This window comes from Canis aureus, chromosome 22 (assembly GCF_053574225.1).
Source record: "Canis aureus isolate CA01 chromosome 22, VMU_Caureus_v.1.0, whole genome shotgun sequence".
In the NCBI taxonomy this organism is placed as follows: domain Eukaryota; kingdom Metazoa; phylum Chordata; class Mammalia; order Carnivora; family Canidae; genus Canis; species Canis aureus.
In genome coordinates this window covers 23,877,726-23,903,675 of record NC_135632.1, presented here as the reverse complement: position 1 = coordinate 23,903,675, position 25,950 = coordinate 23,877,726, and the positions used below count along the sequence as shown (strand labels likewise).

At 40.2% G+C, this 25,950-nt stretch overlaps 1 protein-coding gene across 4 annotated transcripts in view; it reads right to left on the bottom strand.

Annotated features, from left to right (window-relative positions):
• The window catches only part of CPNE4 (copine 4), a 462,790-nt gene that overhangs the window by 149,430 nt on the left and 287,410 nt on the right, over window positions 1-25,950 (bottom strand). For all 4 annotated transcript variants that reach the window (XM_077865181.1, XM_077865182.1, XM_077865184.1 and 1 more), the window contains exon 3: window positions 8,292-8,471. In XM_077865181.1, the coding sequence (XP_077721307.1) occupies window positions 8,292-8,471 (180 nt within the window). The remainder of the gene's footprint in view (window positions 1-8,291; window positions 8,472-25,950) is intronic.

The following is a 25,950-nucleotide window of genomic DNA, read 5'->3' as shown; positions in this document are numbered from 1 at the left end:
GGGAAGAATTACATTAAAGTATAGCTACATGACAATGAAGAGAGGACAGTTGTAACTATACTCTGAGCCATGGAGAAGAGGAAATGCCCACAAGAAAAGCAATGATGAGACACCCAGGGAAGGTGGGGGGTGGTGTGCAATCACTGAATTTGAATTTGGTTAGTGGGTGCTCAACTCAGTTGAGGGTGAAAAGACCAGGAGGAGGCACTTTCTGGGTGTTGATTTTATAAGGTTCTGGTTTGGGGAGGTTGAAACATTGATACTATTTAAGAAACCATGCTGTATTTAGAGTAAATTCAGTATGCAGACCTGAAGGAAAGAAGACCAAGGTGGTTTTTCTTTTTTTTGCAAGACGATTCCTATGTTGTCTCTATCAGCTTCACATGAGGTAAACAAACAAACTTAAAAAAGAAACAAAACAAGAAAACAAAAATCTAGCTAGGTCAGCTCTGTGCTTTGCATTGATACTACATTCCAATTTATACTGGTCAGTGACGAGCTGTGATGGGCTTTGGAGCCAAACATATCTGCCTTTGAGTTCCAGCTCCACCATCTACCAGCTGTGTAGACTTCAATAAGCCACTCAGCTTTATTCAGTGTGTTTCCTCAAATGTAAATGAGGATAATGGTAGTGCCTACATCCCAGGGATGTCCAGCTGATTAATTTAAGTGAGGTTTTGCAAACGCCTAGCCCAGTGACTCGTAACTACAAGTACCTAGGGAAAGGTAACTGCTACCTTTACTGTTCTCATTATTTCTGACTCAGTGTCCCCACTGCATCTGGTGTGCAAAGAAGTGGAAGAATTTGAGGATAACTGGACTAGTTAGAAAGCAATGAAAGAAAGTGAGGGCACCCCTTTAAAGAAGGTCTACTTGCTATTCTTAGATGGTGAGGGATCATCTTAGCTTTCCTTGGCATGCCCTCTGTTGGGTGCAGCAGGAGAGGGGCTTAGCTCCTAGTCTTCTTTCTGCCAACAGAAATCCAAGGACAGTCTCCAAGCTCACCCAGAAGGAGAACACAGCTTTCTGGGCCCCCTACATCTCTGTGATTCGCCCCCCTCAACCATCTGCTGAGAACACACAGTTCTGCCTAGAGTGCTCTTGGAGGACATGATCCTTCATTTGGCATTATTGCTTGGTGCTAAGTCACTGGCTGTGCTTGTACTCAACTTCATGGCCAATGCCCGTTTCTAGCATGCTGAGGGCTGCTATTTTCCTTTGCTAAAAGCCACGAGTCCCACTGTTTCACATGGCAGAGTGAGAATGTGGCCAACTCACATGGACAGGGCAAGTACCTGTAGACAGCTTTGAGGAGACAGCTCTGAATGTGTGACTTCCAGCATGGGGTTTGGGATGTCACTTTCTCTCTCCTTTTGGGCCTTCGTTGTGCTAAGACAGGAATTAGAATACCTGACCCCAATTATTTCAGAGATCTCGGTAGAAATGATTTTTACTTAAAAATAGTCTGTATAGGGGTGACTGGGTAGCTCAGTTGGTTAAGCATCTGGTTCTTGATTTAGGGTCAGGTCATGATCTCAGGGTCCTGGGATTGAGCCCTGAGCTCATGCTCTCTCTCTTTCTTAAATAAATAAATAAATAAATAAAATCTTTAAAAAATGGTCTGAATAAAGTTACACACACACACACACACACACACATACGCACAGAGAGACTCATTTGACTAAAGTTTTCAATAAACTTGAGGCAAAGTCCTAACTTCGGTTTTACTAATTGCCCAGAACATGGGTGTTTTGTCAGAATGTTTTTATCCATTTCGCTTCCACCTTCACTCCTGAAACAAAGCTGGCTCCTAGATATGTTGATTCTTCCCATCATTTCCTAGATTCTCAAGTCTTTAATCATAGCTTCCATATTTTGAATGCTCCTTCCTGCTGGGGACTCCACTAAGCACCTTATATGTATTTTCTCACTGGATCCTTACAATATTTCTTGAGGCCAACCCTATTATTATCTCTACTTTGCATATGAAGAGGCTGAGGCTTAAGTGACTGCAAGAATTTGCCTGTGGACATACGACTTGAGAGCAGCTGAGCTGGGATTTGACTGTAGTCCAGGAGGTTCCACAGCATGTGCATTTAAGCATTATGAAACAGTGCTTCAGACCCTGAATGTGCCTTTCCCCCAGCTGCTCCACAGCTCCTAAATCTAGCCATTCCCTGCCTAACTAAGCAGTACAAGGAAAAAAAAAATCTTCTTGAACTACTGAAGTGATGAAGAAGGAAAGTATTGGCATTTTCTTTTTGTGTTTGTGTGTGTGTGTGTGTATGTTTTGCTGGATCATACTAGAGAAAAGAACAATTTAGAAAAAAAGAGAAAGCTTTCATTCACACCCATATTTAACATCAAGTTCACATTTGTATCTGAAAGAATGTAGAGAGAGATGTCCTTGCATATTCAACAATTTTTTAAAAATCTTTTATGATTTGTTTGTATATGGCATGTTCAGTGAATTTCCTTTTAAAAATAAGGATCTCTTTGAGGGATCCCATCCACTTTTAGGCTACCTGAGTCATAGGGGGTCCACTCTCAAATCTATATCATTTCTAGATCCACGTGGTGGAATGCCAATTGGCAACCTCTTCTGGATTCTCCACAGATATCCTGAGTTTGACAAGCCAGCATCACGTTCTATTCCCCACCTGATTCCTCAATTTGATTCCTTTAAAAGATAGGCAAATCACTCCTCCAGTAACCTGAGCCAGCTTCCTGAACACTCCTCCCTCATCCATTCTCCAAAGTTTGTTGATGTTGCACTTGGCCAAACTCCTCCCTAGGCCTCCTCAACTTCCATCACCATTGCCCTCTCATCTCTTTCTTGTTATGGCCTGAGCTTCCTAACTGGTTTCCCTGACTCCACATCCACTCTCCCGCTCACCTTTCTCAGGAACACTAAAGTGGTCTTTCTAATATACACCCCATATCTTGTCCTTCCCCTAGTCAAAACCCTCTAGGACCTCCAGTGCAGCACATTTGGTCTTTCCAAACTTTAGAGAACGGCACTTAAGTCCTCCTTCTCTGGCTGGTCTTCTCCTGTTTAGCCTCCTCTATCCTTTTTCCACCCTTACTTGGCCATCCAGCCATGCTGAGTCACTTAGAGTTCTTTGTTTTTCTTGTGCTGCCATGCCTTTGTGTGTCCTGGTCATTTTGTCCAGAGAGTTCTTATTTCTTTTCTCTGCTGGTGAATTCCTACTCATCCTTTGAGGTTCAGGTCCAGAGTCATCTTTCTTATGAGACCTTCCATCCCTTCTAGGAAGAGATAAGTTTTCCCTCATCACTCCTGGAACACATCTCTGTTGTGGCATGAAATAACATGCATTTTAATTATTTATTTACCAGTCTGTATCTCCCAGCTAATTGTAAGCTCTTCTGGGGCCAGGCCTCTGTCTTTTTCGTCATGGGTACTTGGTGTATCTGGAGCACTTGCTAAATGCTTGTTGAAATAATGAACATGTGATCGAATGAAACTTACCATGATAAATAAAAGTTTTATATTGATCTAAAATTTTCAAAATGAACTCATCAATAAATGTGGCTGAGCCTGTGTGATATATAAAGCATGGTGTTGCATTAGACATGAAGAAGTACTGATTATGGCCTCTGCCTTAAGGAACTTGTAATCTAGCTATGGGGCCAAATGATATATATAAAAATAAATGTTAATTAAGAGAGAAATGATTTTAATGAACTAAGAAAAAGGAACTTCTTAAGGCAGTTACTAAATGAGTGAAGTGGAGATGAATTATAGGATGTTGGAGTCTGAAAGCGGTCATTATGGCCTAGAGCAGGAGTTTTATGGAATATGACTTGATTAGTTAGAACTCCACATTGCAAGTGGCAAAAAGAATTAGCCCACAATAATTTAAATAATAAATGGAAGCTATTGACCAAAATTCCCAGGAATGACTGGCTTCAGACAGGACACCATCTAGCATGCAAATAATATGATCTGATTTTTCTCTATTTCTCTGTTCTTCCCTTTGAGGTGACTCTTCTTTTTACCCACATTTTGTCATTTTATCACCCTTCCTTTCCCTTCCCCAGCAGCTCCATGTTCTCTCCTTGAAGGGTGCCATTTCCAGACCTCACAGCTTTACCTTTCTCAGAAGGCTCTAGCAAATATGTATATACATTTCACTATCTCTGATTAGTTATATACCTTCACTGAACTAATCCCTGCAACGACAAAAATGGAATATTCTGATTGATTTCAGCCAATTCATGCCTACCTCAAACGTATGGAAAGTTTAATCGCACTATCACATGGCTGATAACATTAAAGGGTAGTCATCCATGAATATACAAGATACCCAGAGACACTAGGGTGTCACCTGGGGTCGGAGGCACAGTAGTACAGCTTGGGAAACATGGTTTAGGGCTACACTAAACAAGTCTGACTTGCTGCTCACTTGCTTCACCTAAGCCAGATGTTAAAAGAGATCTTAGAACATGTGGCCTCTCTACATTATCATTCTTTAAATCATGGCAGAAGAAAGAGCTTTGGGTTAGGGACCAAAAGCTTTTGACATCTGGTCTTGGCTCTGTCAGGAAACTGAATCTTTCTGATCCTCAGTTTTCTCAGCTATAAAAGGCAGAGGATGATACCTGTCTTCTCAACATTGTCAAGAGTTTCAAATGAAATGGTCAATATGGAAGTTCTTTCAAAAGTATCAAGATATATTTAGAACGTACTATTTGTAATCTCACCCTCAGTGCTTATATATTCCTCATCTTAAGGGTTCAAAAAATTTAAGCCAATGGACTTCCCCAGTTCCCCCACTCCAGACAGTCCATCCATTTTTCACTGATATGTTTTCAATGGTATACTCTATATCAATTATGGTGCTTTTAGCTGAAGGAATGGAAAACCCCATCCCAAACAACTTTAACAACAGGATACTTTATTCTCTCATAATAAGGAGCCCACAGATACAGTGGGCCCACGTACAGTATATCAGCCAGTGCCTCCACCTCTCTGGCTCTGACTTTCCCTTAAGGTTGTGCTCATCCTCACCTTTGCTATAAAATGGCTACAGTGGTTCCAGTAATCATAGACAGAGAACTCTTTTTTTCATATGCGGATCTCTTTCTCTCTCTCTCTCTCTTCCTTTTTTTAGGTTAGAGAAGCTTTCCAAGAAAAACTATCATGTCTTATGGATTAGAACTGGCCACAAGCCCACCCCTAAGCCAACCAATCTCTGGCAAATGGGAATGGGATTCATGTGATTGGCTGAGATTACTCAGGATTCACCCTTGGGCTAGGGATAGGGCTATTTTCTACACAGCTACATGGTGGAAAATGATCTGAAAATGATCAGGGCCTGACAGCTAAAAGAGGGGAGTGACTGGCTCCTGGGTAAGCAGCCAATAGCATCTGTGTCACAGATGCCATCAATACTCTGCTCATTTCCCCTGGTCTATGACTTCGGTGCACATCACTGACTTTTGACCACTAGCACTTGTATTTCTTTGCTTGTAGCTTCTTGGGCTACTCAGAGCCTGCTTTGCTGCCCATGCAGTAAGCCAGAAATACTCAAGGATTGATGTTCCCACCCTGGAAACAGCCCTCAATGACTAATGAACTATATACCGGAAGCATATAAATAGCAAAGTTCCCTCATCTCTAGGGTGAGATACTTCTGTGATGTTTGCTCTACACTGGCTTCCAAAATTTTCCCTGCAGAATTAAGCTCCAGTTGGCCACAGTGATAGCTGGCTTGACGACACTCTTACAGGCTGCCTTCCTTTTCCTATCTTACTTTCTTGTTCTGCTATGGCATCTCCTTCACCTCCTTTGACTTCCTGTCTCAGAGTCAGCTTCTTGGAAAACCCAAATGAAGATACTATGTACCATATGCCAAACTTCTTTCTGAATCCAGAGGCTTTGTATATAATTTTCTCATCTGCTTGGAATGTGTTTCCTCTTTCTTCTCAACTGAAACACTCATTCTCCCTTCAAGTCCTAGTGTAAATGTCACTTCCCTTCAGAATCTTTCTTTGATCTCCTCTCCACCTGACACCATTCTCTCAATCTTTGCTCTCCTAGTCCATACTTCTCCTTAAGAATAATTATAATGGTTGTACTTTAATTAATTATGTGCTTCCCATCTTTAACCACAATTAGACTGTGAACAGCCTGAGGGCTGGGATAATGTTTTTGGCTCAACACTACACTGCTGGCCTCCAGCACAATGCCTGGCATAGAGTAGAGGGTCAAGGACTTACTGGCTGCTGGAAAGATGAGGGTTGAATCTTTTGATGAAAAAGATCTTTGATTTATATGACTCGTGCATGGATCTAGATTTGTTTCTTAGGGTAGTATATAACTTTAATACATGAGGGGATGTCCATAATCTAAAAAAGAATCTTGGAGTGGCTAATTTATATCTATAAGAGATGCTACTTTAATCACCTTATTTTATTTATACATTATAGAATTCTACCTCAAATCCATCATTCATTCATTCATTCATTCATTCATTCATTCTGTACTACTTATTAGGCATTGTACCTGACAAGACCTTAGCACTATCTGCCATCAACTTTTTTCAAATCATGAGAGAAATAATATTTATGGAGAATATCCCAGGTTCCTTCTCTCCCTCCCCTCAGCCATAGTTCTACATTGGGCTTTTGGCTTTTACTAAGGGAACAAATAATCTAATGAAAGTAATCATTATATCTGCTTAAAAAGGTATCTGAGAACATTGTCTGTTTTGTTACTCAGTGCTCACATGGGAGAAATTAGTGATAAGTGGCACGAGGCACAGTTAAAGCAAAGAAACATGCATGCTTGTCATCTCTTTGCCAGGCAGGCTCTTTCTTACTAATCCCTAAACCCGACCTTTGCCTCTGCATAGGATTGATGCAGGTTTTATGGGACTTGAGGTTTATATAATTTGGAATGCTTTGAGAAAAAAGTTCAAGACGACAAATAAAAATGTCACACAGAGCCTTGGAAGCATTCTACCCAAGTGAGGGGCTCTGAAACTCAATCATCAATGGTTTTGCAGTAAATTGGCATCTGACCTTGATTCAAGGAACCTGGTGTCCTTTGTCTCTTACTCCTACCATGGTTGTTCTCACCTCTATGCCTCTATATATTGATTTCTTTTTTTAAAAAAATATTTATTTATTTATTTATTTTTATTTGTGATAGACAGAGAGAGAGAAAGAGGCAGAGACACAGGAGGAGGGAGAAGCAGGCTCCATGCTGGGACCCCAACATGGGACTCAATCCCGGGACTCCAGGATCACACCCTGGGCCAAAGGCAGGTGCCAAACCGCTGAGCCACCCAGGGATCCCTATATATTGATTTCTTACTTGAAAGTCCTTCCTCCTCCTTTTTCAATCTGTGAACCATATTTTTTTCAAAGTTTGAATCTACAATGCCTTCTCTGATTCTACCTAGCACAAAGCTCACTCTTCCTGGACCACAACCCTATGACTAGTCCTGTCTCTTTATGGTTTACATTGCATCATGAATTGCTCTATTTTAGGTGCATAAAGTGTGCCCTCTTCAACTAGAGTGTCTACTTTTGGGCATAGGAACTATTTTTTCATTTAGATTTCTCCTCAGCACCTATTAAAGTTCTGGGTAGAGCAAGAAGGGAAGGGAAGAAAAAAGGAAAGGTGTCATGAAGCAGAATTACAGGGTTTGGGATGAAGCCAACTTTGTTTGAGTTCTAGTTCTGCCACTTATTAGTGTGGGGCTTTAGGCTTAACCACTCTGAGTTTTAGTTATCTCAGTGATAAATTGATACAATAATGATGTTTATTTCACATCATTTTGAGGATTAAGTAAAAGCATTTATTCATTCACCAAATAGCTATTTAGCCCCTCTCCTGGGCTATTTTTGGTACCAGAAGCTTGGAATACATCTCAATGAGCAATACTCTCTGTATGGGGACTTTCATAGTTGAGTTGGAAGATGGAAATTTATAATGTAACAGAATAAGACTATAGCACCCACAATCAGAGTGTAGTAAGTATTCAATAAATAATTGTGAAATAACTGATAGAATGAAGGAATTCAGAAGAAAAAAAATGGTTAATTTTGCAAAGTAAGTAGGTCTTCCCATATTTGCCACATCATCCTTGTGTAAGTACACTGTCAACTATAATGGATATGACATTGTATGGGAACTCATAAAATGCTACATGTAAAGGAAAAATAAAACCAAAGGAGAAAGAATGCAGGGATAGAGGAAAAAGAGGAGGAAGAGAGGCCACAAGCAGGCAAGGAATAGGAAGGGACCTCTGTGGACCCACCTGGCCGAGTGTGCACTCCATGCCACCCAGGAAGTCGGCCTCCTTCAGTCCATTGTGGTTGCTGCTGATGTCATGAACCTCAAACCGCAGGCGCTGCACCTCTTCAAAGTAAAAGTCCACAGTGAACAGTTTTGAGTACACCGGGTTAATGCAGGTGCGAATCACCTCTGTCCTGTCAACCTGCAAGGAGAGAAGAAGAGAAAACCCACCGGGGATTAGGGCTTTTTATTACTACACTTTAGGTGAAATAATCTTATGGTGCTTTCCCTCCTTCCAAACCATAAATGCCCTCCACTGAGTCACCAGAGTGAGCAGTTTGAAAGTCTGCAAGGAAGCACCTTCAAGAGAAAGAGCCATGGTTCAAGGATATAGATAGAATAGTCTGAAGCTTTGTATTTAAAGATTTAAAACATGTTGTATTGTTAGGTAATAGGGCAACAAGATGGATCAATCATTAGTGACTGCCTGGAGCCCTAGGATGAAAAAGAGTCTGAAAGCACAGCTGGGCTCAGAAGGAAAGAAATCTGTGATAGGTTAGTGATGTCTGATGGGCACAGTAACAGTAATGTAGGTACTGGCCATGTAGGTGCCCCATTTTAGCTAATCCTACTCTAACATAAATTACGCAACTCCGGATTCCTAGCATAATGAAATGGAAAGGCTATGAGAATAGGAATGAAGATGACTGCCTTTGGTATCAACTATGCCTTTTATTGGGTTTACAATGGTTACACAGTCATTTTAGTCCCCTGAGCCTCAGTTTCCTCATCAATAAAATGAGGATTCGAGGATTGGAAGGTGAAAAGCCTCTTCCTGCTCTAACATGCCATGAGTTATGACTCTCCTTGCCTTCTGTGATATTAAGTCTCCACTTGTCCCTCTCTCTCAGATCCATATCTGTCATTCTCTACCCTACTCTTGCCCCTGGGGGCTGATCTCTATGGATGGGACTTCCTGGGCCTCCTTGCCCTCTAGGTTCTGGTTTGAGTCAGGCAAGGGGATGACTTAGCAGGAGATCAGACAGTGGGAGGATAGGGACGGGCTGGCAGCAGCACCATGCCTCTGCGCACACAAGTCTGCTAGTAGACTCTGTTCTGCAGAAGGAGCTTTTGCTGGGTTCTGGTAACACAATCTCCTTTCCCTCTCTTGATCCTTCAGATCAAGGGGTGGTAACGACTTTCTGCTGTTGTTATCCCTAATAAGCCTCAGCATCCTTCATTGGCCTTCCTATCCCCGTGCATGCCCATAGAAAGGATCCCTCCATAAAGAGTTTAACCCTCTAGATGAAACTCTCTGAGTATGCCACCTGCTTTTTGCCAGTACTCTGACCTCTAAGGTTCTTTTCCTTCATGTCTGTCACATGTCAAAACGCCATTTACAACACCATTTATATTCTGAGAAGCTAACCCAAGATCTTAATGACAACTAACTCAAATTATAGCTAACCCAAGATCTTACAGTATCTCCCAACAGGAGATACTCATTACTCATAGTTTATAAATCAGCTGGAGCCTATATGTACTTTTGGCTTTCTTTTTCTTTTTTTTTTTTTAGATTTTATTTATTCATGACAGACACAGAGAGAGAGAGAGAGAGAGGCAGAAACACAGGCAGAGGGAGAAGCAGGCTCCATGCAGGGAGCCGGATGCGGGGACTCCATCTCGGGACTCCAGGATCACGCCCTGGGCCAAAGGCAGGCGCTAAACTGCTGAGCCAACCAGGGATCCTCAACTTTTGGCTTTCAAATAGAAACATGGTCTATTGGATACTTCCCAAGTGTCATTCATTAGCACAAACTGGGAAAACCATTTCCTGTACTTTCATTAGAGTACAAGGAAACACTCTCAAAAAACTAAAGGGAGGGCTGCCTTTAACCATATCATGCAGATACATGTTATCCAACAAAGAAGAAAATCAATACTTGCTGCAGTCTCCCCTGACATTCTTGCATTCAGTGTTTTGTCCCTGGCCCCAGCCCTCCCTATGGACTCTGTGTGAAAGAGAGTTGTCTTGTCAGGAACATCACCTGCTATTCCTGGTGGGTGGACCATACAGGTTGTGAGGAGAAGGAGAATATGATTCTGGTTATGTCCTTGTCCAATGGACAGAAAACCAAATCCCAAACTACTGTTGATTAGCATTTTACAATAAGCTATTGTTCAGACTAATGCTTATTTGACTATTCTGGCTTCTCCTGAAGGCTCAGCTTCTATTTGAGCTGAATTTTACATTTTTAAAATTTAAATTCAAGTTAGTTAACATGTAGTGTAGTATTGGTTTCAGGTATAGAATTTAGTGATTTATCACTTACATAAAACACCCAATACTCATCCCATCATGTGCTCTCCTTAATGCCTATCACCCGGTTAGTATATCCTCTCCTCTTCCAGCAACCCTCAGTTTGTTCTCTATAAATAAGAGTCTCTTATGATTTGGGGTGCCTGGGTGGCTCAGTTAGCTGAGCATCTGAGTCTTGATGACTAGCTCAGGTCATGAACTCAGGATCGCAAGACTGAGCCCCAAGATGGGCTCTGTGCTCACTGGTATGTCTGTTTGAGATGTTCTCTCTCTTCCTCTCACTCTCCCCTCACTTCCCCATGCTCACTCTCTTTCTCTCTCAAAATAATAATTTTTTGAAAGTCTCTTATGGTTTGCCTGAATTTTACATTTTTATATCATATTCATTCTGTAGATTAGGACTGAAAGTGTCATTGGCTGATTGTATAGGTAAAAGGATTTACTGTATTGACATAATTTTTTTTGACATAATTTTTTTTTCAATTGTTTAAAGATGATGGTGTAAATCAGAGGTCACAGACTGGCAGTCTGCAAGTTCAAGCTGACTTGGAGGTTTTTATTGGTCCTATTTAAAAGTACTTTCTCCCTTAATTTGCCAACATAAAAGGCAACAATAAATAAAAAATCCCATAAAAGGGTCTATTTCTATTGCCCCTCCCACCTTTGGGGAAAAAATCAGAATATCTGGTAACGTGGGGCCACATTCATACCTTGCAACAATTGGGGACTGCCATTCAGATGGGGCAGTCACTCACCAAGCTCTTCTGCCTCAGTGAGTTTCCCTGCCTGACCCCTAGAGGTATTTTTGCAATTATCTGGCCCAAATTCACAGAATAATGAGCCATATAAGAGATTTAATAATATTCATGTGGTGCCTTTTGATAGAGGATTTTGAAATAACCCCCAAGAACTAACTAATAGATCAATTTGACACACAAATCTCTTTAAGATCTTTAAGACACACAAAAGGAATCTTCTCTCCTTATGGGTGAAAGAATAGCCCTAGGTGGGTTGAGATAAGAAATAGGAGATGGAAATTCCATCCAATTCTAGTCTTTGTTCCCCTGCTTTAGCCACACAGATGGCACAAGGGGCTGATGTGCCCCAATCCTGCTGCTTTTCTTCTCACTTCTTGATTCTCAGATGATCACATAGATGTAAAGTTTATGTTGGCATCAAGCCACACACCTCAGACAATCTTTCCAAGGCAAGCTGCCAACATGCAACATGGAGTGACTTGGTTTTTTGAGGGAAATGACTGGTTGGATAGAAATTTTAAAATACACATTTGCATTACTAAAATAATTTCCACAGATAGTCTCGGGGCCAGTAAGAATCCTAAGAGCATAGAAGAGCTCAGAAAAAGGATGATGGTAGAGAAAGTGCTTGCAATACCAAATGCCTATTTAGAAAATGTTTTAAAACTTACTGCATTCCCAGCCATTATGGGAGGTGCATTATCTTTTCCGGAGACTGAAGCCAGGTTTAATCTGAGCAATAGAGCTGAGGATAGCTCATGTTTCGCACTGAGAGGCATCAAGGTCAAGGTGATTGTTTCCAAAAGATCGTCTACTGACTGGTGCTACCAGGTACATCAATCCATTGGGCAGCTTTTTTTAAAAGCTCAGATTCCTGTTCTCTACCACCAGTGATTCTGACTAAGCAAGTATAGGGTAGAAATCTGCATTTTAAGGATGTTCTAGTAGATTCTGATGTGGCAATATCAAAGTACTGGAATTTTGGAGATGTAGGGTCCTGCTCTTCTGTAAGGTTTTTTTGGTCAAGTTTAATCTTGGTGGTCTTCTGTTACCCTGTTTCCAAAAGTCCGCTTATCTCCTTTCCTCCTTAGTTGTAGTAATTGATATATTCATGATGCTTTATAATTTGCAGAACATGCTTATGTCCAGTTTTTTATTTGATTCTTATAGCAATTATGTGATATAACTTTGAGTATTTTGTGTATGAGAAAAATCAAGGACAAATGTCAGCACAAGGTACTGGATGATAGAATGAGCACTTGAACTCATGCCTTCTGACCTCAATGCTTGGACTATTTTCCTTAATTCAAGTTTATTTGTGAGAATGCCTTGAAAGAAATGAAAAATGCTGCTAAGTATGGTATGATGGTGATAGAATCAATTATTGAGTACTGCTTTTGATGAGAGGCCCCTTTAAAAATTTCATCTGAAACACTTTTGAGTATAATACTAGAGTGTATAATAGTTAATAGTTATAAAAGGTCAGCTGTGCCATAGACACTTAAAAATGCATTATTCAGGTATAATTGACATATAATAAATCATATTTATTTAAATTATGCAATTCAATAAGTTCTGACATATGTACATACTTGTGAAACCATGACCACAATCAAGATAATGAACATAGCCATTGTCCCCTCCAAGTTTCTTCACGTACCTCTGTAATTCCTTCCTCCTGCTCCTCCCTTCCCACCCCATTCCCGAGAAACCACACTGACCCACTTTCTGTTCTAATAGATCAGTCTGTATCCTCTATGATTTTATGTCATAGCATGCAGTATATAGTCTTTTTGTCTTTATTCTTTTATTCAGAATAATTACTCTGAGATTTATTCATTGCCAAGCACATCAGTAGCTCATTTTTTAATTCTTGAGTAATATTCCATGGATGGCCATTTGGATTATTTCCAGTTTGGCTATTATACATAAAACTGTCATCACTATTCATGTACAAGCATCTGTATGTATATAATATTTCTTCTTTTGGGTAAATACCTAGGATTGAAATGAGTTATGTTAACTTTTAAAATTCTAATAGGTGTGTAGTATGTGATGATAATTTCCATTTTCCCAATAACCAATGATGTTCAACATCTTTTTATATGCTTCTTTGCCATCTGTATATCTTCTCTGATGAAGTATCTGTTCAAATCATCTACAGGCACTGTCTTTTCATCCTTATGACAACATTTTGAAGTGAGTACTATTATTATCCCCTCTTACTGGGAGGTAGAGAAGCCCTATAATTATCCCAATTTCACAAAGCTTGCATGAGGTAGGATTTAAACCTAGGTAGTCAATTTCCTAGGTCTGTGTATTTCACCTTTATGGTATATAGTCATTCAAATTTGAAGCTTTTCCAACTAAATCCTGTTGCCCAGAGTAATACACAAGCCAGATGACAAATGTAAAATGTGGAAGCTAGAACTGGACAGTCCTTTTACCACCTGATATGGCTCCAGGCTCATGTCATTCAGAATGGACAGTAAAATCACATCACCTTGGCTAGCAGTATGCCTCAGAAGTAAATAAGATAAGCATGACCCTAGAAGCACCTTTGGAGAGGTTTCTAGCATCACAATGATGGGTTCTGGGTCTTCCTCTTTCTTTGCTGACCCCCACCCCCACCCCCAGTCCCTCTAGGCTCCTGGCTCCATCCATACAGACCCTGAGCCAATTCTGATTCAAATACTGGCAAGGGTCTCAAATATGTCTTCCTGTGCTGAATGCCTCTATGTCCTCCACAGCTGCTCCTTTTCCCAACATGAGTACCCAGTTTGTGTGCCTTAGTTTTCTGATTTCTACTGAACATCCCATTGCCTTAAACTCCAGTCCTCTCAGCTGGGGAGTTTTGTCACTGTACTAGTGCTATATAATAGAAATGTCTATTATGATGGAAATGTTTTATATTGCATTGTCCAGTATGGTGGCTACTAGCCAGATGTGGCTATTGGGCACTTGAAATGTGGCTAGTGGACCTCAGAAAGTGAATTTTTAATTCAATGAGAGTGAGGCTCTCATAAATAGGATTAGCATGCCCTTATAAAAAAGTCCTAGAGCGCTGCCTTGCCCCTTCCACCATGTGAGGACACAGTGAGAAGCTGGCAGTCTATGAATCAGGAAGAGGGCTCTCACTAAGCAGTGAATTTGACAATGCCTTGATCTTAGACTTCCTAGCCTCCAGAACTATAAGAAGTAAATTTATACTGTTCACAAGCTACACATTCTATGGTATAGCTAGACTACCCAATAGTTTAAAAATCTTAACCAATGCACACAGTTCAAGTTTGAAAAACAGTAATATTGTATTACCAACTGTTATGTCTCAGCCCCAAGGCATACAGAGACCAAGACACAAAGTATTGTGGGATCTACTCCGAGTGTCACACCCCAGCCCCTGGATCAGACTTTGTGTGCTGGTCCATCTCCACTTTTTTTGGAAACTGCCATTTTGACTATTGCTCATTTTGCTATAGGACATGAAGACTTAGTGAAATAACCACATTATGGGTTGATTTATTTGGATGTCTTCATCTGAGCACTCCATTAATAGTGTGCTCCCAATTTGTGAAACAAGAGTTAGAGAATGTGGTGGTTATTCTCCTTTGCATCTCTAGATCTTTCTGCTCTGTTCTGTGTCATAAGAAACTGGCCTGCATGCATTGCTTCATTTGGATTTTTCTGTCAGCTTGCCTCCTTCAGCCACTGGAAGGCACCAGTAGGAGATCATAAAGTGGGAGGAAAGAGAGGCTGGTGTGTTTTACCTACCCCCTCCCTGCCCCATGTTGCAATTTTGGCAGACTGTCTTGCTCCTCCTACTAGAATCCCTCCCTGTGAGGCTCTAGCTCTTACTGGATTCTGGTAACATTGCTACTTCTGCCTACCCATAAGCCCAGTGGTGTATTTTTACTACTGCTAGTCCCAGAGCATCTCAGCATTCCTTGCTGATCCCTCTAACTTTGTCCATGCAGCTATAAGTGGTCCCTTTATTAACATCTCTTTTTTTGGCTGGAACTCTGATTCAGATATGCTGTTAAAAATGGTTCAAGATACTGCAAAACGTAGAAGAGCCTTCTGTATTCTAAGGGGAGATGAAATTGTGTCCAGTCTGATGGCTCATGATGAGTGAATTCTATGATATTTTAGGACTTTGAAAAGTGGTAATCCATATGGACTCGTGGTAACTTCCTTTTAGCCACAATATCCTATTCCCCAACTGTGTTCAATAATCGGTCATAAGGAACATTCACTGAGTACTTAATATTCACCAGGCATTGTCCTAACCACTTCACATGTATTATTCCACTTAGTCACCCCGACAACTACAGATTACCACTACTGCTATTTTACATATGGAGAAACTTAGAATCAAAGTGGTTAACTTGCCCTAAGTCACCAGCTATTAAGTGATGGAGCCACTTGGGATTTCCCCTAAACCTTTTTCCTAGGACATGGCATCTCTCTTGAAGAGAACAAATCTATTTAGGTGCCCTCTGACCATAGCAGTTTTAAGAAGTGTCCTTCTCAAACTCAATACTCCAAATGCTCTTTGAGAGGAAAACAATCTTTAACACCCTCAGCTGGGCGACAGACCATAAAGTCTTTTCATTGTGACTGTTGAGTGTCCTGTGCACCTTTCCCAGTCTTCAAACTTTCTCTTCCCACCACTTTTGTATTTTGCTCTTCAAATTTCCTCCACTTAGCTAGAGCCACTTTAGAATGGCTCAGGAGAAATCTGGATATTCTAAGCCAAGAGGACATAAGAAGATTCTGTAACATAAATGGTGTTTTTTAGTCCTAAATCAATTGCTTTCTCCCTCCCACTCCAGCTGTAAGCTGGCACATAAATATCAAGCAATCAGAAACTGCCTCACAAAATTCACGCCTGCCTGCTAAAAGCAGGCAGAGGCTGCCAGAATCAGGAGTGGGAAGGTGTTGGATTGCAGGTCACCCCAAGTTGCAGCTACTGTCAGATCCTCCTCATACAGGAGCTTGGAGGCTAATCCCACACAAGTGTAAAGCAATTTGCACTTCACTCAGATGTTGGTTATTAACAGGATGTTCCTACCATCTCATCTCTCTGTCACAGCTGTGGAGTCCTCTGGAAAGGTCGTACAAGACTGGCAATCCTTAGTTTTCTTATTAATTGATGTTTGTAATAGTGAAAAGAAACTCATCTGCAGGGTGCTGCTTACGCATCCCAAGTCCAACATGCCCACCAGCCAGCACACTGTGAAGGTGAGCACACCGAGGCCTGCCTCCACCCTCTTCATAAGAGGTGTCCACATGCAGGGAAGAGGCGATAGGAGGTTGTCCATAGCTTGGGGTCAGCCCCCTGGCTTCCAATTCCCTCCTTCACAACTCCTTTAGAATTACCAACATCCATACTGCTTGTAAGTCAGTTCCCAAATGTCCAAGTTATGAACCAGTCACATGATCCAAGTGGCCTTTCTCCACATGCCACTGGGTAGGGAGGGGCACATCGGCCTTATGCCCATGGCACTCCCTCATTAATCCAGGGGTGATTACCTGTCCTTGACACTTTGCTTTTTTCATGAAGCATATGTTACCGATAATATACAATAATAATCTCAGATCTTTGATTCTTAGTTCATCAAGCACCAAAATGGGCAGCTGCTTTCATCCTGCTCTCAGTTCAGAGTAATTGGTGGGAATGTGGTATTACAAAGGTACCCGAGGCTATCTCTGTGTTTAGTGAAAAGACTGGTCACTATCTGCCCTGCTTGTAGGAGGGGGTAGGAGTGGCTAATGTGTCATATGTATGTCATTCTTCTTCTACTCTGGTGATTCAACATTTAGCAGAGGAAACTGAAGCCCATAGATATTAAAATGCTATTCTTAAATTCACGAAGCTACAAGCTAGCAGCGGAGATGTGGATCCAGCTAGATTCTCTGACTCCTGGTACAGTGCTTCATCTCACCACATCACACTTCTTATTCCATGACTTCCTATGTAACTACACAACTTAGAGGTTCCAGAGCCCAGTGTTTTAGCATCAAAGTTTAACACACACACAAACACACATATGCATTCAGCTGTTTGTCTGCTTGTTTTAAAGATTTTTATTTATTCATGAGAGACAGAGAGAGAGAGAGGGAGAAGGAGAAGCAGACTCACCTTGGGTAGCCTGATGAGGGACTTGATCCCAAGATCCCAGGATCATGACCTGAGCCAAAGGCAGACGTTCAACCACTGAGCCATCCAGGCACCCCCTGGATGTTATTTTAACAGATGTGTGTGTGTGTGTGTGTGCGCGCGCGCATGCACACACACACACACACACACTGAAGGGTTGTTTATTTTTGTTTGAGAGGAAGAGAGAGAGAGAGCGCCCATGCACAAGGGTGCAGGTGGGGAGGAGGGGCAGAGGCAGAGGGAACGAGAGAATCATAAACAGGTTCCATACTCAGGCAGAGTCTGATACAGGGTTCAATCTCACCACCCTGAGATCATGACCTGAGCTGAAATCAAGAGTCACACACTTAACTGACTGAGCCCTCCAGGCACACCCAGTCTTTTTTTGTGGTTTTATCAATGAGAACTAATCCCCCACAACATCTAAAACAAAATTCTAAAAAACAAATCCTCTGAAAGGGCAACACCATGGAACTAGGCCACACCAAGAAATGGGCTAGCCCAGATGCCTCCCCTACACCAGCATCAAAGAAGTCCTTGAACCAAGCCAGACATGAATGGTCAGCTAAGAGAGGGGCACATAATCAGACATCACTGACTGTTTCTTGAATGGGATGACTAATACTTTCAAGCAGCATTCCTGAAGCATACACTATAATATACTAACTCTATAAACAGCTCCTGGAAATAAAGCATTCTACAGTCAAATGAGTTTTGAAAGTCCTGCGTACTCTACCCTTTTTTAGAAAGGTATCATGCAGGATTAAAGTCTCTTGACTTTTGCAGCAAAGAAATATTAACTTTTCTTATATTTCCCAAACTTTTAAAATTCCCTTTTTCTTCTCAGAAATACATACATTAATATCCAACAAAACATATTTAAGGAGTTTGCATTAAAGTGTTAGGAAAATAGGTAAAGTAATAGAGAGAAATGAGTTTCTTCTCAACCTGGAGTGGATTCCAATATGTCCCACAGGCTTCTGACCCTCCTTACACAGTTTATTTATTTTATTTTATTTATTTATTTATTTATTTATTTATTTATTTATTTACAACTTGAAAATATATAATATTAATATATTTCATATACATACAATGATATAAATATTTATTTTTAAAAATTTAAATTCAATTGGCTATTTCAAAATAGTACTTTCTGCAGTCAATTTAGACCAAACAGCTTTAACTCTATGTCACAGTCCCTGCTGGGTGGCGAATCTGGGATGTTGCCCATCTGACAGTTACTAGTTACATACCTGGATTCTCTTTTCACATAACCCAATATCCAACACCCACTCCTTTTGCCCCATTTCTCTCTCTCTTTCTCTAGATCTATATCTCTATAGACCTCTAATGATATCTATCATCTATCTATCTATCTATCTATCTATCTATCTATCTATCATGTTTTGCTTTACTACTTTCTAAAAGATTTCTTCTTGGGCAGCCCCGGTGGCGCAGTGGTGTAGCGCCGCCTGAAGCCCGGGGTGTGATCCTGGAGAGCCAGGATCGAGTCCCGCGTCAGGATCCCTGCATGGAGCCTGCTTCTACCTCTCCCTCTACCTGTGTCTCTGCCTCTCTCTCTGTGTGTCTCTCATGAATAAATAAATAAAATTCTAAAAAAAAAAAAAAAAAGATTTCTTCTTAAACCCAAGGAATTTCCAACATTTTACTATATTTGTTAACTTAAAAGTTCCAGCTGCTCACACATGGTTGAGAGAAGACATGGTAGGATGGATACCCCAAATTTTAGAAGCACATTCTCTTTGTTTAATCCTGATAATCTGGGCCTTGAGTCTACCCTTCAGTAGGCTGAATACTAGAATGTTCTAGACTATTATAAACAATGACAACTCTCCCTTCACCCCAGAAGATTAAGCCATTCCACATACCACAAAACTCTCCAAATGTTTATTTTCCCCCTCCTATTCCTGTTTCTTTCCTTGTAAACAGAAAGAGAGAGAGAGAGAGAGAGTTTTTGATAAACGAAAAGGATTGGTAATCAGAAAATCTCAGAGGATTTTCAATTCACTGCCAACCACACAGGTAGACTGATTCCTTATGGCAAGTATTTTAAGGCTGTCAAGATAATGTCTTTATTAGAAGAGGTAAAAATCCTCTTTCTTTTTTCTCCTTCCATTCCTCAACTTCCACTGTCTTTACACACACATGTACATACAGCACACAATGCTTCTTTTACAGAGCATATGTCTATTTTAGAGGTATCTTCCACTTATGTTGTGGCCATCGCTCATACATTTGACAGTAATTTTGGCATACTGAAGAGCTTATGTTTCAGGATGCTTCACTAGATACAAGTGCTATTAGTGAGTGGAGCCAAATCTCTAAGTGATGAACTTTGCCATTCACACTATCATCAGCATCATTAAAATGATCATCAATAATCAATATTTATTGCTGGCCTACATTTTTTAGAAACACAGGGTTGGGTATTCTCATGATTATGTAGAAGCAGCAAGTCAATAATATCTGAAGTATGCTGACAGCTTATCAGGGGCTGTGTGTTAAGTTCCTGATGCTTATTCTCTCCCTGAAGCTACTCAGTAGACCTCTGTTGGCTCCTTGCTCAACAGGTGAGAGGGCTCAGGAAATGAAATCCAAAATATTGCTTTCATGTAGCAACATCAGTGATTTCAGTGCCTAACCTTTGCCCCACGGAGGACTGTGTTTTCACTTCAAATAGTGATCCAAACCTTCTTTTCTTAGGTCTTATTTATTCAACTAAAGTAAATTCTGCACAAAGGCTTTTGATTAGCAATTTCTACTCATTTCCATGTATTCTTTCATTCCCTCAATGAAGATTTAATGAATGCAGGTGATTTTTCTAGCACTGAGCTAGGTCCTAGGGTTTCAGCCTTAAACTAGATACAATACCACTCACCCCAAAGCAGTCCAATGTATAATGGAATCCAATTTGTAATATAGATGTCCTACCCAAGGTCCCACTTATTCTGTGGAAAATCTTGAGTGCAGAAGAAGGACATTCAGTGTAGTGGTGGCCATTGGCAACACTGTAGTACCCCACAGTGGAGGCATTCCCACTCAGAGAAAGCAAGACAGAAAACAGATTCTCATAAGTGACATCTTTAGATGTACAATATGTGTGACAAACACAAGTGGCTCTTCATCAGTTCTGAAAGCCCACCATGCACATTTTATCTGATCTGGCAGCTGTTTTGGGAGCCAGGCTAAACACTTTTTTGTATTTGTATCGCAAGACATCAGACTTTCAGGAATTAGTAGGCCGAGGCCAAAATGAAGCATATTTTGGTTCCATACAGAGAGGACCTTTCTTATAATCAAAAAACCTGAAGAAGGAATAAGATACCACTCAGCAGGAATAAAGAAGAGATTTAAACAAGAGACACAGGAAAGGGTGAGAAATAGACTATTAAGGTTTCTTCTATCTCTGGGATTCTAATTCTATGCCTGAATCCAAATATGAATTTTTTTTAACTGGCTTTGATGGCCAGAGAATGGATAGTTTTTAATTACCTAGAGAATAAGTTTAGTGGTTATGGATTGTCCATGGTTCATTTCCAGCTCCCTGGTTTTGCTTGAGCCACTGTGAGGTCTATTTTTCTTGGTCTAATACATATGCATACACATAAACAAAACAGAATGAATGTATTAATCATGACTTTTTATTTTCTATATTTTTTATGCTTTGACATCTTGGGGCCTTGCTGACTGCAGAGCGACTGTCCCTGTCAGGGCTGGCTAATTGTTGATACTACATTTGATCTTAGCCAAAAGGCCGAGAAGTTGATCTGGCTAATTCTTAGAGACAGTAAAGAAACCTGGATCGTGCTCTTCATAAGTAAATCAACCAGTCCAGTGCCCATACCTCCAGTGACCTCCGTTGTGCTCTAGGCCATGATTCCCCTATCTTGATAACCCCAAGGATAGGTATCAGACAACCAGGGTTAGCCCCTATTCTCTGGAGCTCACTGAAATTACTCAAATTAGTCAATCCTAAATCTGTTTACCCTGCTTTGTACATTCTTCTCTATGAAAATCACAGTAAAGTCTCTAGCGCATGCTTCCCCTCACTCCCTCTGCCTGCTGACTGACCCCAGTACTTCCCCATGTTGCCGGGTATGGCAGGAAGCATGTCTTCTGTTTCTAGGGAAATATGAGTACAAATCTCTTCCTTTGTGAGTTATCTCTGTGTCTATGTGTCTTACTACATCTGATTAAAATAAATCCAGGTACTCTTGAAACAACATAACTATAGGTAGGCAGATAGTTTGATAGAAAAGAAATAACTAAAATGGAAATTTAGGTATTATTCTGTGAATTTATTTATTTATTTATTTATTTATTTATTTATTTATGATTTTATTTATTTGAGAGAGAGTGTTGAGCAAGGGAGAGAGCACGCATGGCGGGAGTGTTGTTGCGGGGGGAAGACTCCCCTCCTAAGCAGGGAGCCTGATGCGGGGCTCGATCCTGCGGACCCCAGGATCATGACACTTAACCGACTGAGCCACCCAGGTGCCCCTCTATGGATTTAATAGCTTTTTCTTGATCTCTATGATTAGTAAAGAAAAGAAGCTGACATTTATTGAGCATATACTTCATGCAACTATACTCACATTATATCACTTAAGTCTCAGAACACACTAGCATTGCAAGGTAGATATAATCAAATGCTTTCACTTTAAAGACCAGGAAATTAACACCCGAGGAAGTGAAATAAAGCCCAAGTTCCTGGTAGTGCTGAACCTGAAGCCAAGCTTTCTGTTCCAGGTTTTATTTGTTTTTTAAACCATACCCTAGTTACCACTTTCTACGCCAAATATCAACATCAGAGCAGCCAGCCTTTGATTGTCTTCAAGGTAGCAAACACAGTCAGAATGGTAAAGGATTCTGCTCATTTCCTACCCAGAGAGCCAGTTGGATCCTTGAGACAACAGCATATGCTAAACTTGATGGATGAAAAAAAGCATGTTTCTAAGTAAGTAATATGGGTACAGGATAAGGCATGTGAGGTACTGAAACTCCATCTGTCTAGTATGGCTTCAGATGGCCCTGGCCTGTGGCTGATGGAGTCAAGTGTTTCCTGGCCCTAGCCTCAGCCAGGACTCTTCTATTCACAGCTAAATTCCTTAGCTCAGCTTTCCAGGTTGGGATGATCCATGGCTTAATTCTTGGACTTTTTTTTAACTTTTTATTTTTATTTTATTTATATTTTATCTCTACACTGTCTCTAATCCTATTTTTGAATAAGACTGATTAATGATTTCCGAAGTAATATCCCAAGCCTTGATGTTCACCCTGAACGTCAGACACACAAATCTGTCTTCACTGTCCCCACCCCCACCTTGGTACAGTGACACAAAGGTTCCGCCCAAGGGGAGAGAAGCAAACCTTAAAGAGGAGTGCTCTGCCAAAGAGGGCTGGCTTTATTTTGAATAAAGTCTGGAGAAGTTCTCCTAAATGCCTTGATGTTGAAAACCATGGAGATCTCATTGATAAGCAGTTAAGAGAGGGCTAGGAGTGCCATGATCCTAATAGCAACAGGCCACCTGGCGTACCAAGCCAGAATCTTAATAGAACCAGGGAAAGGAAAAGCCAGGAGAGTCCATGAGGGGAAGAGGATGGGTGGGTTAGGAAGGCTGGGGCTCACTCTAAGCTGCACCCATTTAGGAACAATCAGAGCAGAACAATGGGGCAGACAGGAAAGCATCTCCTAAGCCACTCAGAGATCCATCAGCAAAACAGCAAAACATGGAGGCCTTATGAGCTCAAGGGGATTAAGCACAAATTCAGGCCAATACCAGCTAAATATTAAGCTACTCTGACTCAGAGATGACTCCCAGGAAGCCAGGCTTTAAAAATAAAATCACACTCATCCCTGATGGTCTGGGAGACTGTGTGCATACTCAAGGTTCACGCTTTAGGGGCAGACTGAAGAAATAACCTCAGAACTGCTAAATAGGAGGCAAAACTGAAACTCCTGGAGCTCTAAAAAGAGTCTCCAAGGCCTCTACCCACTCCCCCTGGTCTCATAACCCACATGCCAACGTAAAGTGTAGAAATCTAACTGCACAAGCAGATTTAAGCACAGATTCAGCTGCCCCCTCTGTCTCTCCAGAAAACATTTCACAGGTATCTCAAACTTGACATGTCAAAACAGAGCTCCTGATAACCATTCCTGATTACTCTAAGGAAAATTAGAAAGAAAAAATTCCAAATTAATGAGGGGACATGTATAGCGACTTTATCATGTGAGCTAACATAAGGAAAATGAACAAAAGGCAATAACAATGCAAAATAAATAAAAACATAAAATATGATGGAAGAAACAAAATGTATAGAACAGTCATTGCATAAATGTAAATAGACTGAATTCTCCCACTAAAATACAAAAACTGTCTTACTGGCTTAACAAAACTGGTTAATGCAAATTATAAGAAGCATAGTTAGAGAAAATAAAGATTAAACATAAAGGGATGAAGTCAGTAAGATACAAATTTAATGAAGGCAGGTTTGGTGGCAGTAATAAGAAACAGGATGGAATTTAAGGTTAAAGTACTTATCAGAGTAAACAGAGGAGCCATGTATTTATAAGTTGCACAATTTGTAAAAAAGATATGCAAACCTGAATTTATCCACACATAAAGATCATCTGTACATATGTGAAATAAAACTTATGCAAGAGAATGCTATAAAAATACAATTACTATGGGAGATTTCAATACACCTATCTCAGAATGGACAGATTTAAATCTTTTTTTTTTTATTTTTTTAAATGTTTATTTATTTATGATAGTCACAGAGAGAGAAAGAGAGAGAGGCAGAGACACAGGCAGAGGGAGAAGCAGGCTCCATGCACCGGAAGCCCGATGTGGGATTCGATCCCGGGTCTCCAGGATCGCGCCCTGGGCCAAAGGCAGGCGCCAAACCCCTGCGCCACCCAGGGATCCCAGAATGGACAGATTTAATAGATAAACAATATGATATATAAATAATAAATAAGGCCACAGAGGAATTGGTTAGTACAAAAAAAATAAGTGTGTATACATACACACACATAGAATGCATATGTGAATTAATACATATATACACACATACACATGTATATTCACATATGTATGCATACATACATATCCTCATTAAATAAGAGACTGTTTTTCTTTATGTCTATGGAACATTTATGTAACTTGACTTTATAATTAGCCAGTGAGTAAAGCTTAATAAAGTTTAAACAGCAGAGATTTTATATGACAAAGAATCTAATAAAAATAGAAATGAAGAATTAAAAAGTACCAAAAAGCTTAACTGCTTTGAAATTTAAAAACAAAGTTTCATAGATAATCTTTGTGTTAAAGGGGGAATAAAAGAAATTTCAAACAATCTAGAAAGCAACTAAAAGAACACTTATCAAAATCTATGGAACTCTTTGGAAAAAGTGTAGCCTTAAATGTTTTTATTAGTAAAGGATAAAAATAAAAATTCAGAAACTTGGTATTCATCTTAAGAAACCAGAAGAACAATTAATAAATCACAAGAAGGATGGATAAGGATAAATAGAGGGAGAGATAAATAAAGCTATAAACTAATCTTGGGGTGCCTGGGTGGATTAAGTACACATAGGGCTCCTAGTTTTGACTGAGGTCATGATCTCAGGGTAGTGAAACTGAGTTGCCCAATGGGCTCCACACTCAGTATGGAGTCTGCTTGAGATTTTTTTCTTTTCTCTCTCCCTCTGCCCCTCCCCATGCTCAAGCTCTCTCTCTCTCTCTAATAAGTAAATAGACAAAGTCTTTAAAAAAAAAAAAAGCTAATCTCAACAAAACAGAAGACAGAGGAATACAAATATTAGAAAGGATAAGTATATTTGAGAGGTGGTCTTTGAAAAATAGTGTAAAATAAAACAGACTAACACCTAGCAGTAGGAATATAGATAAAAGGAAAAGAACAATCACAGATGTAGGAAAGATTAAAAGAATATTACATGCAAGTTATTTCCCAAGGGAAAATGGTTGTTTTGGCAAAATATAAATTACTCAAACCTATTTAAGAAGAATGGAAAACCTGAGTAGACCAACAATTGTAGACAAGCTGGAAGCTGGTGAAGGTGATTCTAGAACTATTACTGAAAAGGGCACTAGGAGCAGATGGGTTCACAGCTGAGATTTTTCTAACCTTTATAGACTAGATAATTATCATGTTACTTCAACTGTTTCAGGCCATAAAAAAAAAAGCTAGACAGCTCCCCAATTAATTTTATGGAATAAGCATAAATTTCATACTGAAATCTGATAAAAAATAGTAGAAACATAGAAAAACATATCCAACCTCATTTAGGAATAGAGATATGAAAATTTTAAATAAAACATTGTCAAAAGAATCCAGCAGTGTATACAAAAACATACTAAGACCAAATAGAGTTTATTCCAGTGATGCAAATGGA